Genomic DNA, 18,594 nt, shown 5'->3' on the forward strand with positions numbered 1-18,594 from the left:
TGGATGAAGAGTTTGATTCCGCTACATGAATAATTTTAAATAAATAGAAATGAGTGGACTTTTCATGATTCTTATTCCGGACGCTTCCTTGGTTTTGCCTCATATTCTGGACACTTTGATTCGATTTCCGGACAGCTCATAAAAATCATGAATAGAAAAGTCAAATCATTAATTGAGATCGGCCCACTAAAGAGGCGTCTAAGGGAGCTGAGCATTAAATATTTTAATTAAATATTAAATAGGGGGAGATCCCCCAGTACCGGACACTTAAGCCACTAAATTCATAATTCGTAAAATATTGGTTTTATGTGCTCGTGTTACTCTTTTATGATAAATATTATCATTTTTATAGTGTACAAAAAAAATTTGAAAATATAAACATGAATTTTGACATTGCATTTTGATGATGTATTTTAGTACCAAATTGATCGATCTTGAAAGGTGGCACCCAATACCGGACACGATCTGGAAATGCCTCGAATTCTGTAAATTTGAACATCATTGAATGTTTTTACTATAGGAATAGTATATAATTGCCAATTCAATGCATTTGCAACATTTACAAGAACAATTTGAGTATTTCTTAGTTAGCAAGATGTACATAAAAAACCTCTTTCTTATATGATGAAAAATAGCACATTTTACGATGTTGTTCTGGATGTTAGTTTTCCTTATTTTTATTGCATCTCTGATACCATGATCGACGGAATTCATGAAAAATGAATGTATTTTGAGACACTGGTGCAATAATTACAAAGATATCATATAACAAATCAGGCTGTCCGAAACTGGGGGACAGGAGGTGCTTAACCAAAATTGTAATTTGTCCATATTTAGTCCAATTATGGTACAAAATACATTCATACTATCAAAATAGGTTTATGTTAGAATATGCTTGCGTGATCCAAAGTATTTTTTCATATTCAAAATAATTACTAAATAGGCTCAAAATTAAGGCAACACGTAATTTTTTTTGAAATTTTCAAACTTTTGTAGTTTTTTAAGAAGGCATGCATATTTCAAGGATGTGTTATTCTACGCAAACATTAGTCTCCATAATAGCTTCCTTTACTACTAATACACCATCTTGATTGGACCATGATTTCTCAATGTTTCGACTTTGTCCGGTATTGGGTGCTGTCCGGTACTGGGGGATCTCCCCCTATCTATGGAAAATGTTAACTAAAACGAGCCTCGAAGGTGAGAACTTTTGAACGGCAAAAATTGAAACATTTCGTGTGAAATGTTTCCCATACAAAGTACAGTGTCCGGAATTTGAAGTTGTCCGTAATGTGAATCAAAACGGTACACAAATGCCTTCTGCTCGCGGGATTTTCTTTTATCTCCCTGAAGCAATAAATCAGTACTTCTCAGTGCTCAGAAAAAAACAAATAACACTACTTTTCAGTAGTTTTAGTACGACTACTATTGATCCCTTTTCGATTTTTTTGGACCCGTGCCTTCGATTTTTTGTTCAACCCGTTAGCGAAAGCTAGCGGTGGTAATCCTTCTTGGACACCGTCTTGGGAATTAAACCTCTTTGAAGGTCTCTTCCTTCGTTTATTCATTAAACATGGTTGCAACTACTAACAAAAGCAAGGGTGAATCTTCACAGCTTTCTTCCAAAGACATGGTTTTAAGTCACTAAACGTGGCAAAAATGGAAGAAAAGACGTTTCATCGGAATGCACGCTTTTTTACAAGGGTGAAATGAATAATGTTGATAATTGCATCGAAATGAAAAATCAGTTCGATGCTTTAGACAAATTTTCAGAACATCAAATCGAAGCAGTCTCTAGTCCAGGCTCTTATATGCAAGTGAAGAGGCAAAGAGTTCCTATCGCGGTCAGTTGTTCTGAATTTGGGGGATTTAGGCAGGATTTTTTTTTTACTTTATTTGTGTGAATTTTATTTTTAAGTTGTAATTCATCTGACATTTATTTGTCTTAATTAAAAAAAAAACATAAAAATCTAGCTCAATGACAATCTACGGATAAAACTAATCAAAGGCAAATTAAAATCAAAAGCCGTAAAGGCCTCGTTGAGGGCATCAGCAGAAGCATAAAGAGGGGCAACTGGAGAAGTTTCGCCCAAGACCGACGAAGATGGAGCTCTACAATACACCCGGCAATGGCGTGACGCTACGCTGTAGCCATCAAGGTATCAAGGTAGGTAGGTGTTGTGGAGAATTATTGGTGTTGTGAAACTGGCAACACTGACTTGAGAGGGTAGATAATTTAATTGTTTAAAAAGAGGAAAGAATTCAGTTGGAAGGTGGATGCTTTGCAGACTCGTGAATTGTACACTAGAATGTAAGTAATTTCAAAATTAAATGAAATTATTGTAAATATTAATACGCTTTTAACAGCATTGAGGTGATCATTCACGGCAAAGTAATATCCCCATCTCAACAGTAGGTTTCAACAGAAACACCTAAAGTTTTCAAAAACTTTGGTTTCAATTGACGAAAAAAGTTGATTTTCGATGGATGAATGATGATTGCAACTCTACCACATGCTCCATCAAGTACGATGAAAACAATAATAGATCTCTTTTGCGTTCGGATCCAGGATTCAAATTCGTTGTCGGCGAGACTCGTTAGATAAAAGTACGCCTCGTGCTGTGAACACCATCATTCTGCAACTTTTTGCGTAAACTACTATTATATGCGTTATTGAAAGTAAATAAATGAAATTTGTTGACAGGCTTTACAAAACATATATTCGACTACAATACCATAACAAATTGTTTCGAATTGAATTGAATTGTTTCGCGATTGAATCTTGGCCAGAAGTGTTCATAACTAGTATAAAAACTCGCAAAACCTACAACCAGCTTCAGGTTAATTCAAGAACGGTTCTTACCTTTTACACAGTTTAATTGATTCAGTTCAACTAGTTTTACTAAGACTGTGCTATGCTAACATAGGACTATGAACAAGCAATGCGAAAAATATATTACAGCAGTTGATCGTTGATTGCACGCAATGCCAATATTGTTTATTAGCTGTGAACAAATAAAAACAAACGACTTGTTCCACAAACGGCATAGCGTTCAACTTCAAAAGGTGAATACAACTTAAATATTTATACTGTCCGGGTTGACAAACCCCATGCTCAATTAGCAAGCAAACAAATTGTACAGACAGTAATAGAACACGAAAACTGGATCGTCATTACCAAAAACAATTATTTACAATTGGATCCCATAAATCATTATTCCAACCAAGCCAACATTCAACAACGCCAAATAGACGACAGCGGTTGCATACGAAATTAAGATTTGACCCACTGAACAAACTAGTCACCGCAAACCCTTCGGCACGTCTTCTGCGCAATGAAGTTTGATTGTGGAACTTGATTCAATGTCTGTTGACAAGTCTACCATCGTTGATCGTGATTGTTGTTGCTGTCATTGCAAGCGATCCGACGAACACTATGGGCAAACCAAAAGGTCGAAAGGACAAAATATCGAAGAGGAAATATGAAGGGATAGTAGGTCGAAAATCATTTTTGCAAACAAGGAAAAAGTTGCCGCCATGTATATGCAATTTCGATATTTTCTCCTCGACTTTTTGTTCCTGAACTCCATAGTAAACATTTATTCAGCAAACTCTCACTTTGTTTCGAAAACTTGTTATTTTGATTTAGATATTAAATCTAACAAGTACATATTACAAAACTCGAGATAGCCAAATATTTTTGGCCGTCAGATTATATACAAGCTACCCATAGTGGAAAGGCGCGACGCAGATCGCAGACAAACTGTGGTACCCTCACCCTGGCCGGCCAACCGAACCAAGTAATAATAAATGTCTCCACAAACTTCAATAACGGTTGTTTTGGCTCGAGTGTGTGTCGCCCATATTTTCTTTCTCAGATCTGACTATACGATAGCAGCGTCACGACGAGATTTATTAGGCTTCCTGTATGGATGCAGTGCGATGCGGCCTGGTTTCGGTTTTTATTGCATGAGGAGCAGAAAGGTTACCCAATGTGCACGAGATACAGACTTGAGCCAGAGGAGCTGAATAACCTTTCCCGAAACAATATGATAAAACATGTTTACAAATATTGCATTCTCATTGGAAGATTAGTTTCCACTGCCCTGTTTTCCGCGAATACAGAGATCGCAATTGAGGAGAAAATAAATAAGGTATATGAGATACCCTTTGAAAATCTAACAATGTTTAACGTGAAGATGCATCGAAGCCAAACCTTGAGTTTTCTAGAGCACAAATCTAGAGAACCAGACAACCGTTTGTGCTAAAAATGCTACTCACTGGTCACTCGCTGGTGGTGACCAATCGATTAGATTTTCAGTACGAACAGTCGTCAGGTTTTCTAGATTTGTGCTCTTGAAAATTCGAGGTTTGGCTTCGATGCATCTTCACCTTAACTAAAACAGTATTTTTTTTGTCAAAGGCACCCCGATCAGTAGATTACAACAAAATTGTAGCATAATCATATCAAGGTGTTTTACAAATAACGAATTTTGTTTCATTTTTGTAAGAAGCACTCTGAGTTGATGGAAGAAATTACAACATGATTTTGTTTGAATCGATTATAATAACTAAGGCTGATTCAAAACATAATTAGAACAACATTTATTATAAAATTTTACATGCTCTGCCCATCGTATCCTTCCAGCTTTGGCCACCTTCTGAATACTGCACAGCAAAAAAATTTTAAATTCACGTGACACGTAAACTTTTATGATAATCATGTAAAACGAGTTATAACTGAATATTCAACCATAAATATTTAATGTAAACTGTCTCATCAGGTCCGTCACACTCGGGCTCAGATTGGGTACCACTTCTAGTACTGCATTTCGTCCCTCGGTAGTACAAAAGGTACCCAAGTTTGACAGATCGCAGTACACTTTTCACGGCATTCTAGATTACCTTATGAGCCAAAAAATTTTGGTCAACTGCAAGGGACATGGAGGTCTTTAATTTGTCTTTGGTCTCATTGCATTCGAAAATGCTTGCGATCTTAAGTGAAACTGAAACATTTCATGATCTTCTATCCAACATTCGCCAATATTGCATGCTTTCTTGCGACTAGGAAGTGAAATTGCAAACAACAATGCTCGGTTTACATGATTCTACGCTAAACATTCTGTCATATATAATGCACATGGATGAATCGACGGCTTGTCATTTGATGTGCATTATTTATGATTGATTTTTCAGCGTGAAAATCATGTAAACCGAGCCTTTTGCATGCAACGTTCTATAAGAGAGGACGTTTCGTGTTCAATATTAAGAATTTTGCTATCAATGTTGGATGTAATAGATGTGTTTGTAGGTTTTATCATTGAATAATACATGAGAAATGGCTTTGCATGATTGAAGCTAAAATTACGTGTAAATCTAAGATTTTTTTTTGGTGTGTGGGTTCGCCGTATAGTTGGGCGAGCTCGTGGTTCATCCTTCGCCACCACACACCGTTTTCCTGCAGACCGCCAAAGATCGTCCTAAGCACCCGACGTTCGAAGACTCCAAGTGCTTGCAAGTCGTCCTCGAGCATTGTCCATGTTTCATGCCCGTAGAGGACTACCGGCCTTATGGGCGTTTTGTGCATGGTACATTTGGTGCGGATGTGAATCTTTTTTGACCTTTTAGGTACCCACACAACCAAAATGTACGTATAACGGAATCACCTTTTGCATTATGCGATGCTTATATGTGAAAAGTTTCACGTATAAGATGGTGCAAAAAGGCCTTATACGTACAAAAGTGGAGGTGATACCCGTGCATTTTTATATGATGGAAAATAGCATGCAATGCGAGTGTATCGATTTTATTGCGAACTAATCTGTACTCTTATGCGACTTAATTTATGATAACAAAGTTCATTTGACAGCTGCTACGGATTGATCCGACTGTACGTTGTACGAGTATACGGGAGGAAACAAAATGTACATATGAACTCATAAAATAACGTTTTATGCGAGGAAACCCATCAATCAAACGATTTCATCCACCATGTAGTGTGGGTGTGATGCAATTTAAATAAATAAACGACTTTGTTCGTAAACTGTTATGCGACTTCTGGTTGTCTGGGTAGCTTCTTGTGGAGGCCATAGTAGGCCCGACTTCTTGTTCTTGTCAGCTGTCAGCAAGGGTCCAAGGTAGACGAACTCGTCGATCACCTCGAACGTATCCCCGTCAATCGTAACACTGCAACCTAGGCGAGTCCTGTTGCGTTGGGTCCCACCAGCTAACTTGTACTTTGTCTTGGCCGCATTCACCACCAGTCCAACCTTTGCTGCCTCGTGTTTCAGGCGAGTATACAGGTCTGCCACCTTTAGAAATTTTCGGTCGACAATGTCCATATCATCCGCGAAACAAACAAATTGACTGGATCTCGAAAAAAATCGCACCCCGATAATTAAGCCCGGCTCTCCGCATAACACCTTCTAGCGCAATATTGAACAACAGGCCTGAAAGTCCATCACCTTGTCGTAGTCCTCGGCGGAATCCAAACAAACTGGAGTTTACGCCTGAAACCTGCACACAATTTTGCACACCTTCCATCGTCGCTCTTATCAGTCTTGTGAGCTTCCCGGGAAAGCTGTTCTCGTCCATGATTTTCCATAGCTCTACGCGGCATACTATCGTATGCCGCCTTGAAATCGATGAAAAGGTGATGCGTTGGGACCTGGTATTCACGATATTTTTGGAGGATAAGCCGTACAGTGAAGATCTGATCCGTTGTCGATTGGCCGTCAACGAAGTTGGCTTGATAACTTCCTACGAACTCGTTTACTACAGGTGACAGACGAAAGCAGATGATCTGGGATAATACTTTGTAGGCCGCATTTAAAATGGCGATTGCTGGAAAGTTCTCACAATCTAACTTGTCGCCTTTCTTGTAGATGGGGCATATTACCCCTTCCTTCCTTCTCCGGTAGCTGTTCTGTTTTCCAGAATGTGCCTATCAGCCGGTGCAGACAAATGGCCAGCCTGTCCGGGCCCATCTTTATGAGTTCCTCAGCTCCGATACCATCCTTACCAGCAGCTTTATTGTTCTTGAGCTGGTGAATGGCATCCTTAACCTCCCTCAAAGTGGGGGCTGGTTGGTTTCCATCGCTCGCTCTACTGACGAAGGCATTTCCTCCGTTGTCCCATCTTTCATTGCCTGTGCTCTCAGCGCCATTCAGGTGTTCGTCGTAATGCTGCTTTCTCCTTGCGATCACCTCACGCTCGTCCGTCAAAATGCTCCCATCCTTATGCCAGCACATCTCGGTTCGCGGCACGAAGTCGTTGCGGGATACGTTGAGCTTCTGATAGAACTTGCGTGTTTCTTGAGACCAGACCATTTCCTCACACTCAGTCTCCTCCAGGCGGCGTTTTTTTCTCCCGAAAGAGGCGGGTCTGCTGTTGCCGCTTCCGTCTATAACGTTCCACATTCTGCCGGGTCCCTTGCTGCAGCATGACCGCCCGCGCTGCATTCTTCTCCTCCAGAATCTGCCTACATTCCTCGTCAAACCAATCGTTCCGTCGACTCCGTCCCACGTTCCCGACGTTGCTCTCAGCTGCATTGTTGATGGCTGCTTTCACTGTTCTCCAGCAGTCCTCAAGAGGGGCTTCATCCAGCACACCCTCTTCCGGTAAAGCAGCCTCGAGGTGCTGCGCGTACGCTGCTGCTCTAGGTCATAACGGGGACGGCCGTCGGTACCATACGTTTATAACGACGAAAAGTTTTGGGCGCAGTTTAACCATCACCAGATAGTGATCAGAGTCGATGTTAGCGCAGCGATAGGTCCTGACGTTGATAATGTCGAAGTAGCGTCGTCCATCAATCATAACGTGGTCGATTTGTGGTTCTGTCTGATGTGGTGATCTCCAGGTGTATCGGTATGGAAGGCTGTTCTGGAAGTAGATGCTACGAATAGCTGTATTTTTGGAGGCGGTGAAATCAATTGGTCGTAAGCCGTTTTCGTCCGTCAGCCGGTGGGCGCTGAACTTTCCAATAGTCGGTATGAATTAGAAAACGAAAAATTAATAAAAATTCTCCTTGTTTTTAATAATGAATCGTGGTTTACGGCTAACCAGCCGAGTGGAAGTTTAACAACTACCGAAAAGCTATACATTACATATAATTTGCAATTGGATTAGATGGACAAATTGATGTGAAGATTTGCGAAAAAGTTACACGTCTTCTCAGTGAGAATCGAACTCACGACTCCCCGATTTCTAGTTGGGGCGCGTTAACCACTACGCCATGAGAGGACTCATGAACGCCGAAGTTAACCTGAATTCGATTTCAGCTCAATAATCACGTGGTCCTTTTTCGCAAAGTGCACCTCTTTCGGAAGAATAAGATGCCCATCCAAACACAACGCTTTCTGTATATATATCCAATGCCTAGCCCGAGAGCGCATTGTTTTTAAGGTATAGGAATTGTCGTAACTTTATACATTTCAGGGTGGTGAACGAACTGGCCATCTAATATGCACCCTTCTTTATTTAATTGGCGGTTCTTTCGAGTTTTACTGTCCTCAGCATTTTTGCCAAAATGTATATTTCGTTCTTTCTCGTCACCACTTTTCGAAGAAAATTCGGGGAAATGGCAGTCGGGGAAGAGTAGCATAATCACTTCGATGATTCTGAACGCACTTTTTTATGTCTTTTCGTTTTATTATGCCGCAATAATTTTTGGCGTCTATTCTTCTATTGGTTTAATTATAAATTTTGCCTTCTTTCAAAAATAGGCTGTTCTTTCTATTCATACTGTTTTAAATTTTATTATTTAGTAATGCTAAATGTTTACCATTTTTATCTCACTCATTTTTAAGATTTTGTGCTAACGTAAGAACTATAGTACACTCACAAGACGCGACGCGAGACTGGACACAACACTTATTGTTCTTACAAACATATAAAGGATTTAAACATTTACCTTTTTCGTCGACCGGTTTCGGGCTCGATGTTGCCCATCTACAGGACGATGTCCAACTGATCAGTCCAGGTAATCAGTTGGACATCGTCCTGTTCTGAGATTTAGAGACCCGTCACAAGTTTTATTTAGAAATGCTCTCTAATATCACAAAAATATTCAAAATTCTTAGCTTGGAAAATGTCTGAACGAACACCACGCTTGTTTAGAACCTACCATTTTTTTTTGCTATGGGCTCAGCGGTGTTGATCTCGATAAAAGCTTAAAAATGCGGATATTTATTCTAAGTCAATCATTATGCCATACGGCCATTATGCCAAATGACCATTATGTCAAACGGCTACTATGCCAAACGACCATTATGCCAAATTACTTTATGCCAAACGGATTTATGCCAAACGACCTTATGCCAAACGGGGTACAATCATGCCAAAAGGTGGCGGTAGTGTGTAAAAGTCAAATATGAACAAAAATGACGCGAGCGCGCTGCAAGTCGTCGATTGATCACCTACCATATATTCCAATTGATCGTTAAAAATGTGCTCAATGGACATCGATGAGAGTGTGACATTAGTAAGTCTTGTGGTGATATACATGTATGTAGTTTCAATGTAAAACTCTGCCAGAAATGCATTAATTAATAGTGTAAATTTTTAGTTTTTGAGCTAAAAAAAATCTTTGCTTTTCAGAGATATAAAGTATCATATAAACGACCACCCATTATACATATAAAAAAATGCAATTTGAAATGGCTTTGCCCTATCAATTTGATTTGAAAAATCTGGCGGTCATCTTGGAATTCGACGCCATCTTGGTTTTAAGCAGTTGAATGAATTTTTCACCCTCATGTTGAACGAATGGCTCTGTTGAAAAAAAAAAAAACAGATTATTTTATTCCTATTTTATTTCGTATTAGCATTATGCCCACATTGGGACAAAGTCTGCTTCTTATCTGTTCAATTTCGCTACTATTCACATGTATATTGGGCGATACTTAAGTTTATAAATTAATCCATTTTTGTCAATGCTTTATTTTAAAGCTACATACAAACAACGTGGAACAATTATCAATTCAAAACATAGCCTCGTGAACATTTACGCCCAAAACTTAAAAGACTGTAGTTGGCCAACCGCTAACGAGGTGTAATATTAAATAGCCGAATAATATAATGCCTTATGAAAACATGTGGTTCAATTTATACTGTAATGGGCTGTTATTATTACTGACAGTGATCATAGGTAATAATGACTTCTACACTAATAGCTACATAAATCAGTCCTTAGAAACATTTCTCAAGACAAACAATGTTTCTTGAAAATTGTATGTTCAGAGCTTATAGCTTACGAGAAATGACTAGAGATTGAAACGTTGAGTTCAAAGCATCTTAGAGCAAACATATGTTTACTACAGTTTTGACCAATTCAAGTATTATTGAAAAAGGGATTAAACAAGTGTTGTTAAATACAGAAAAAAAGCTTGTTATTCAATTTTATATTGCATATGGAACAGAATCTGAATCGATTGAAACAGCTCATCATCTATTTCTATAGAGAGGCAGAAGGATGAGTGTTCCCTTAGTACAGTCCCCTATAGTCGCACTAGTGGCCTTTCTCGGCCGTTTTACTATAGATTTTGAGACAAACGGACGTGTTCAAGATGCAGGGAGTGAAATTATCGGTCACGGCGATAATCATAAGCCTAACGCTCAAGCCGATTTTTTGGAGAAAAGAGACGTGCGATAATATCCTACCCGTACAGCACCATATATTATATACTAAGAAGCACCATACATTATATATCAAATTTCTTTCCCCCTGCAATCAGCTGGCGTGGTCGAAAGGTTATGATGAGCGCGCGCTCTGAAAACATTTTTTTCATGGACATGGGTTCGAATCCAATCGGATAAAGAGCCGATAAAGTTGGATCAATGCATATGATCGGATCAATCTTGGCTTTTCGTCAGTACAATGATCATCAATCATAGCAGTTCACGAAATCTGTTCTCGCAGATAAAGGCGGCAACTAATTGTTGGGTTGCTTGAAAAATACCTATTTTCGTCTCATTTCCTCGATAATTTCATTCACTGTCAAGATGGCGTCCATACCATTTATTTGAAAATTGGTTGTGTTTTGCTGTAGAACTAGGTGGATGATATTTAAGTGTGAATTTAAGACAATTGTCATAGCGACGTCTTAATCTATCACACCTAAACTATTCGTTCATAGCAATCGCTAGGTCTCATTGATATTTTTCATAACGCTGAAATTGGTCATTTTGGACACCCACCCACCCTCTTGTAACGCTTTCTATAAGAATATCATTCAGTTTTTGTATGGACCGTAACATCGATAGAACACCATCTCAACTCCTTCTGCGTCATGAAATTTGTAAATGCGCCCCTAGAACCTAAGACAGACTAGAAACCGATTCTTCACGCTTACATTCTTCCATTATTATAGCACGCCATTCCGAACGCCTGATGCAGTCTGTTAACCAAAAAGTAAACCATATATACTCTTGCATGAACTAGCGTAGTTGCAGTTGTGGACCCCTCGGTCTACAATAGGCCAGTTATAAATGTATTAGAAGGAAAAATTGCCCCTTCCCCTCATTGGTATACATTTAGACGTGGCAGGCGCCATTACTGCCTAAAACTAGAAGATCACCAGCACTTAAGGGGGCAGGATCCGTCATTGATTTCGGAATTTTCAACAGCAGTTTTTTCGTTCAATATCAAGACAATTTACAGGAAAATATGTTCACTGTATTCTATTCTCCAACCGAAACACAGTGAACACATTTTCATCGAATATTTTTTTTGTTTTGAACAGAAAAACTGCTTTTGAAGTTTCGATGATGACGATGATTACGATGACGGAGCGTTGATCGTTAAACACAAAGGGTATCTATTAGTCCCAAGCAGTCATCTGGTTGCTTCCCTGTGTAAGTGCAACAGATCTGGCGATACTGGAGCATCACGGGCGACCAATCGAGCTTAATCTCTTCCAAATCAGTATCTCGAGAACTGTTAAAAACTTTCCCTCGACGGAGAATGCTTTTGAAATATTAAACAACTTGATTTTCAATTGAAATATTGACACCTTAACTAAAACTGTACGAGCATACTGCAAAGCATTTACGCCATTGATTGATAATATTCTGTCTCTTTCAATTCAACGCCATAATCGAATTTTAGATGAGCCAATTACGAGATTAATTTCATTTATTTTTTCTTTCTCATCTAATAACAACGCTTATTTTTATAGTATTTTATAGTATGTTATAAGGGGCCTTCCTAAGCCGAGTGGTTAGAGTCCGCGGCTACAAAGCAAAGCCATGCTGAAGATGTCTAGGTTCGATTCCCGGTCGGTCCACGATCTTTTCGTAACGGAAATTTCCCTGACTTTCCTGGACATAGAGTATCTACCACACGATATACGAATGCAAAAATGGCAACTTTGGCAAAGAAAGCTTTCAGTCAATAACTGTGGAAGTGCTCATAAGAACACTACGCTGAGTAGCTGGATCTGTCCCAGTGGGGACGTTAATGCCAAGAATAAGAAGTATGTTATAAACTGAGAGTTTTTTCGCCAAGGTTCTCATTTTTTGCATTCGTAAATCGTGTGACAGACTTGATGATACTTTAGTGCCAGGCAATTCAAGAGTATTTCATGACCTGGAATCTAACCCCCACCTTCGACATGGCTTTGCTTAGTAGCCACAGACGTTACCACAAGGCTAAAGAAGCTCTTGTGAATCATTTTCATTGGTCATTGAATGACCCTCAAGTATGAGCAACGACCAGCACTTTGAATCAAATCTCAGCTATCAGTAATAGTCTAGGAAATCACTGCTCTAACTTCCTCAAACGATATGGGGTGCACACGTTCCGTCTGATATGTTTTCCACTCTCCTAACGACAGCGTCAACAAGCAATAAGACGTACATAAATTTAATGAAGATTGATTCCATATGCAGTTATGAGGACGAATGCTGACTGGCCAAGGCCTGCGAGAAGTCTTCTTTGCATTTCAGAAACAAAGCATTGCATGCCTATCCCATCTCACTGCTGTCGACACATTTATCGTCCATATCTCGCTTGGTAAGCTACTTACTCTCGTTAAATTGAGTTGATATGCATGGGCCTTAGAAAGAACGAGTGTTAAATTTAGTCATTCATATACTTGCGCTCCCATTTATGATTTATTGCAGCTGGAATCGTAAATTGCCACTCGCACCTCACTGATTCGTGTGTTCTTGTTTGAACTTGTTTATTTTCAGATGTCAGCCGGATTGATGTCGTGTGTTCGCGAGAACTCGCCACCCCTGGAAAGCCCCCCTACAACACCTGGAACCGGAGGAGCCAACAGTAGCAACAGCAATAACAACTGTAGCGGCCATGCCTCTGGCAGTCATCATCACATCAGCACGGCCAACACAATCGGTGGCAGCGTCCTGGACCCAAACGATATACCGATCACAATAACCACACCCGAGCATCACCATCAAGGTAGGTGTGAACAAGGGTGGTACTGGCGGCTCTTTATTGCTACCCCGACGTGTCGCTGGTTCTAAAATGTAAACAACCATACAAAATAGCGACCAAACAATGGTGCAGGCGTAATCAAATTTCTCGCAAACATCTATTTCGGGAATTTAGCAGAATTTTCTGGTTAAATTACCAACAGCGCACTGCAGTAGCACGTAGCAAATAACTGCTTGTAAACATTTTTTTCCAAACGCATTAATTACCTGTAATTTTGCGAAGAATGATTTTTACTTTTCCGCGTTAAGCCTTAAAACTGGTTCTGGACTTAGGTTGGCGGCTTTTCAATTTTACTCCCAGATGACAGCCGCCCTCCACCCTTGGGTGTGAATGTTGATTTTGTCGTCTTCGGGGAAAAATAAAATAAATGCTGAGAATTTTTTCTGCCGTAAGACTCGAGGCCGGAGAGCAAATCTCGAAAACTTATTCATATAGACTCAAGTCAAAAAAGTATACAAACTTACTTTATCGATCCTACGTCTTTCGCAGACGAAATTCTGCATGTTTCGCTCTGAACCACCTCGATTTTTCACTTTTAGAACGTTTAATTTTCGGATTTACAAAACGACGAAAGTAATATTTTCAACTTTCGCAACCTAACCACACACTTAGATTTTTTTCACGAGCTGGCTGTGCGAATCTCGGTTTCCCGATTTTATCCGAGACTCAGCTAACAACCTGTCCGGTCTCTTAGCAACGAAACACGATTTACTGGTACTCGGCATTTATTTCCTGAGATCTCAGGAAATTGGTTTGCCGACTACTCGGCTGTGCGGATCTCGGTTAAAATTAGCCGAGATTCGGCATACTAAATTTAGTGTGCACTACTTTCGCCGCCCCGCTGTATGGAGAAACAAAGTGACTTAACCACGAATCAAAACAAAACACTACTTGAGTCGATTTTACACTAGTACAAAAACGTCGCAAGTAACTGAATAAAACGGCTTATCATTTTGTTATAATATTCTTGTGTGAAATAATAGGAACTCCATAGTTTTTGAACGCGAGCTCATTGTATGCAAAATTTAAACAATGTACACGTCGAAAAAATGATAAAAAGGTGATTCATTTTAAAACAGTTTTAGAAGACAGGTTGCTTCTTCTGAATTAATTTTCTCAAAACCGTATGGAAGTTACTTACGTCTATTTGAAAATGTAATCGAGAAATGCTACATTCTTCGCCCACACGTTGATGCGATGAATATGAATATGAAAATAAAGTGGGAGACTACAGCGCAGCGTTTTGAACTGTTGTTAACATTTTACGAGAAGTACTTTCATTGATGAGCGATGAAGTGAGGGATGATGAAGATCATCATAAAAGCATTCGTCAACATATAAACGATAGAAAGACTTTGAAAGCAAACCTAAACAATTGAGTTGATTTGCTTTCTTACTAATTCAAATATACACACTAAGCTCATACGGTGAATTTCACCGTAATCTCAACAGCTGAACAGTTCGGTGAAATAAAACACCGTAAATCCGTCGAAATTTTACGGATTCCGGTGATTTTTCACGGAATACTGTAAAAAATTACCGTACTCCGTTAATTTATTTCACCGAACTTTTCAGCTGTTGAGATTACGGTGAATTTTACGGATTACGGTAAAATAATTTAAGTGTGTATGGTCACTACACAGCACTTATAACAAAATATAACACAACTGTATAACAGCCCATACGTTCAGTCGTGTTTATCACTAAACGGTTATTTTATGTTTGTTTGTATACATTTTTAACAGTTTTAAAATCACGATTCCCTGAGCTATCGAGAGTGATGTGTTTTTGCTTTCTCGTGGTTATGTTGTGTTGCTGTTCGGTTCAGTGAAAACTGTGATTTTTTGTGAATTTGTGGATGTTTAAACTGGATCTGTTGTGAAGAAAACATAAACATTATTTGCTCTATCCTTGCGGGCATAAATTGAATGAACGGTTGTATGCTACATTCGATCCAATTCACTACAACACATTGAAGCGCTGCACGTTGTCTACCGAAAGGCGATAGCTTGTTCGTTGGCGATACAGTCTGTACTCCACTTTCACGTCTTCCATTGACCACATAAATGGCTTGTAACAAGTGTCAGGAAGTAACCAATGATTCTGATCATATCGTTTGTCGTGGATATTGTGGTAATTCGTTCCACATGATCTGCGTTAAGCTGGATTATTCGCTTCGTGGCATACTGAAAGATCACGATAAAAATCTGCTTTGGATGTGTGACGATTGTGCAGAATTGTTCTCCAGTGACTACTTCCGGAAAATGTCTTCTCGTTGCACGATGGAAAATGTACCTGATGAAACATCTATTAAATCGCTCAAAGATGACATCGCAGGATTGAAAGAAATTGTTAGCACTCTTTCTTCCAAAGTCGATGCACAACCGACTACTCCTCTATTATCCGTGCCATGGCCTGGTACGAATAGTAAGATAAGGCATAATACGGTTCCGAATACGCCGAAGCGTGTGCGCGACGATGGGTTTTCTAGAGAAAAACCATCTAACTCTCGGGGTACCAAACCAGCGTCCGAAATGATCAAAACCGTTGCACCACCTGAGGAATTATTCTGGGTTTACCTGTCAGCGTTTGATCCCAATACGTCCGAAAACGACATGGTTGAATTCGTCAAGAATTGTATGGAGCTCACAGCGGATGTGGAACCAAAGGCTGTGAAGTTGGTCCCCAAGGACAAAGACCTTTCAACCTTGAGCTTTGTCACATACAAGATCGGTGTAAATAAATCGCTTAAGGATGTAGCTTTATCCAAAGATACTTGGCCAGAAAACGTCTATTTTCGAGAGTTTGAAAATCATTCAAAAAACCAACGGAGAGTAATAAGAGTTTCCACTGGGAAGAGTCCACACAGCGGCCAGTAAATCAATTTGGGATTCCGGGACGCAAGCCTGCCCTCAGCTTTATGGAAGCCTCTAACCCGCCCATCACAGTCGAGCCCCTCCTGCCAGCGACCAACAGCCGTCCCGGTCCTGTGTTTGGGATTGGGGAGGAGGTCTTCCAAAATTCGTATGCAGGCAAGTACCTTTCAAATATGAACATTGCGTGCTCTGAAATACCTGCTGCTTCCAGTCAATCGCCATCACACAATCTGCATCAGTCTTCTTCTTTCGCACCACCGGGACGCAAGCCTGCCCTCAGCTTTATGGAAGCCTCTAACCCGCCCATCACAGTCGAGCCCCTCCTGCCAGCGACCTACAGCCGTCCCAGTCCTGTGTTTGGGATTGGGGAGGAGGTCTTCCAAAATTCTCAAACAGGCAAGCATATAAGCATTCCGAACAATACATGCCCTGAAGTATTTGCTACTTCCAGCCGATCCGGACAGCAACGAGTTCCGTTACCGCTACAACAGGAACAACCTATTGGTTTCAAAGACTTTCCATCGAACGACTTTCGGCCATCTGCTTTCAGTCCATCTACAGAGCCCCACGGAAGCGAGCAGAATCGCATTATATCGACCTCTAATTGTCATCAGGACAATCTGCTGCTGTACTACCAAAACCTGGGAGGTATTAATTCAACAATCGAGAAATATCGTTTGGCAATATTTGATCAGTGCTACGATATTATGGTTTTCATCGAAACTTGGCTAAATGATGACACTCTCTCTAGCCAGGTGTTTGGTCCTGAATACGAGGTGTTTCGATGTGACCGTAGCATAAAGAACAGTCGAAAAGCTACTGGTGGAGGTGTATTAATTGCAGTCAACTCAAATTTAAAGCCTAAGGCTATAGATAATACATCTTGGGAATGTCTTGAGCAAGTTTGGACGACAATTAACCTCGGTGATCGTAAGTTGTTCGTGTGTGCTGTGTACATCCCACCTGATCGCACACGTGACATCGAGTATATCGAAGCCCACTGTAGATCTGTACACGCCATTCTCGAGACGGCTAGTGCCGTTGATGAGATTGTTGTGCTCGGAGATTTCAATCTACCTAGTATCTCGTGGATTTCATCAGACAGGGGTTTCCTCTACCCGGACACTAATCACTCCCAATTCCACCCTGGAGCGGTCACTCTTCTTGATAGCTACAGCACTGCCACTTTACAACAGATCAACTCTGTCACCAATGAGAACGACCGTTATTTGGACCTATGTTTCGTTAGTGATTTGGATTCGTCTACATCAGTAGTGATGGCTCCTTGCCCTCTCGTTAAAATGGTTGCGCACCATCCCCCATTACTCGTAACGATTAAGCACTCCTTGATGCACGATTCCATTAATTCGTCCGCCACCTTTTCCTACGATTTCCATAAAGCGGATCATCGCAGTATCGCTGAATTGTTCACGACTCTCGACTGGGAAAATGTTCTAGATCTTAATAATATCGAGTCTGCGGCTCAGACTTTCTCCGCTATTTTGGCGTACGCGATTGACAGGCACGTACCAAAAAAGAGCCAGGAGCACAAAACCGGACCTCCTTGGCAAACCACTTCCCTGCGACGGTTAAAAACGTTTAAAAAAGCTGCCTTGCGGCGGTTTATTAAACACCGCACAGTTCCATTAAGAATTGCTTATGTTAGGCTCAATCATAAGTATAAATATGCCAGTCAGCGGTGCTTCTCCAGATATCAGCACAATATCCAGCGAAATTTGAAGTCAAACCCAAAGCGCTTCTGGAAGTTCGTCAATGAGCAACGAAAAGTATCGGGACTACCATCTGCTATGAGGTTCAACAGCATCGAAGGCACGACTCCCCGCGAAATTTGCGACATGTTTTCGGAAAAGTTTGCAAGTGTGTTCTCAAGAGAAGATTTAACTGCGGATCAAGTTGAGCTCGCCGTTAGCAACGTTCCCCGGTCATCTCATGCGATTGGAAGTTTTGATATCGATGAAACTATGATTACCAAGGCCTCATCTCAGATGAAATCATCTTTCAACCCCGGACCGGATGGATTTCCTTCAGTTCTTCTAAAAAAGCACATTGACGTTCTAGTTACTCCGCTTCTTTTCATCTTTCGGGCATCGATTAGCAGCGGTGTTTTCCCATCTTGCTGGAAGATTGCTCACATGTACCCAGTGTACAAAAAGGGCGATAAACGTGACGTCAATAATTACCGTGGAATCACATCCCTATGTGCCGTCTCGAAGCTGTTTGAATTGGTTATTATGGAACCCC

The 18,594-nt window shown here is 40.4% G+C and overlaps 1 protein-coding gene and 1 non-coding gene across 8 annotated transcripts in view; one reads left to right on the forward strand and one right to left on the reverse strand.

Annotated features, from left to right (window-relative positions):
* The window catches only part of LOC5565208 (serine-rich adhesin for platelets), a 306,053-nt gene that overhangs the window by 160,134 nt on the left and 127,325 nt on the right, over positions 1-18,594 (forward strand). For 6 of the 7 annotated variants that reach the window (XM_021849621.1, XM_021849625.1, XM_021849622.1 and 3 more), the window contains one exon: positions 13,192-13,420. In XM_021849621.1, coding sequence (XP_021705313.1) covers positions 13,192-13,420 — 229 coding nt within the window. The remainder of the gene's footprint in view (positions 1-13,191; positions 13,421-18,594) is intronic. The other variant, XM_021849626.1, reaches the window with a different exon arrangement.
* Positions 8,168-8,241, reverse strand: Trnas-aga. Its single transcript has one exon. It is a non-coding gene; the product is annotated as a tRNA-Ser (tRNA).

Source organism: Aedes aegypti, chromosome 3, assembly GCF_002204515.2.
Source record: "Aedes aegypti strain LVP_AGWG chromosome 3, AaegL5.0 Primary Assembly, whole genome shotgun sequence".
Classification (NCBI taxonomy): domain Eukaryota; kingdom Metazoa; phylum Arthropoda; class Insecta; order Diptera; family Culicidae; genus Aedes; species Aedes aegypti.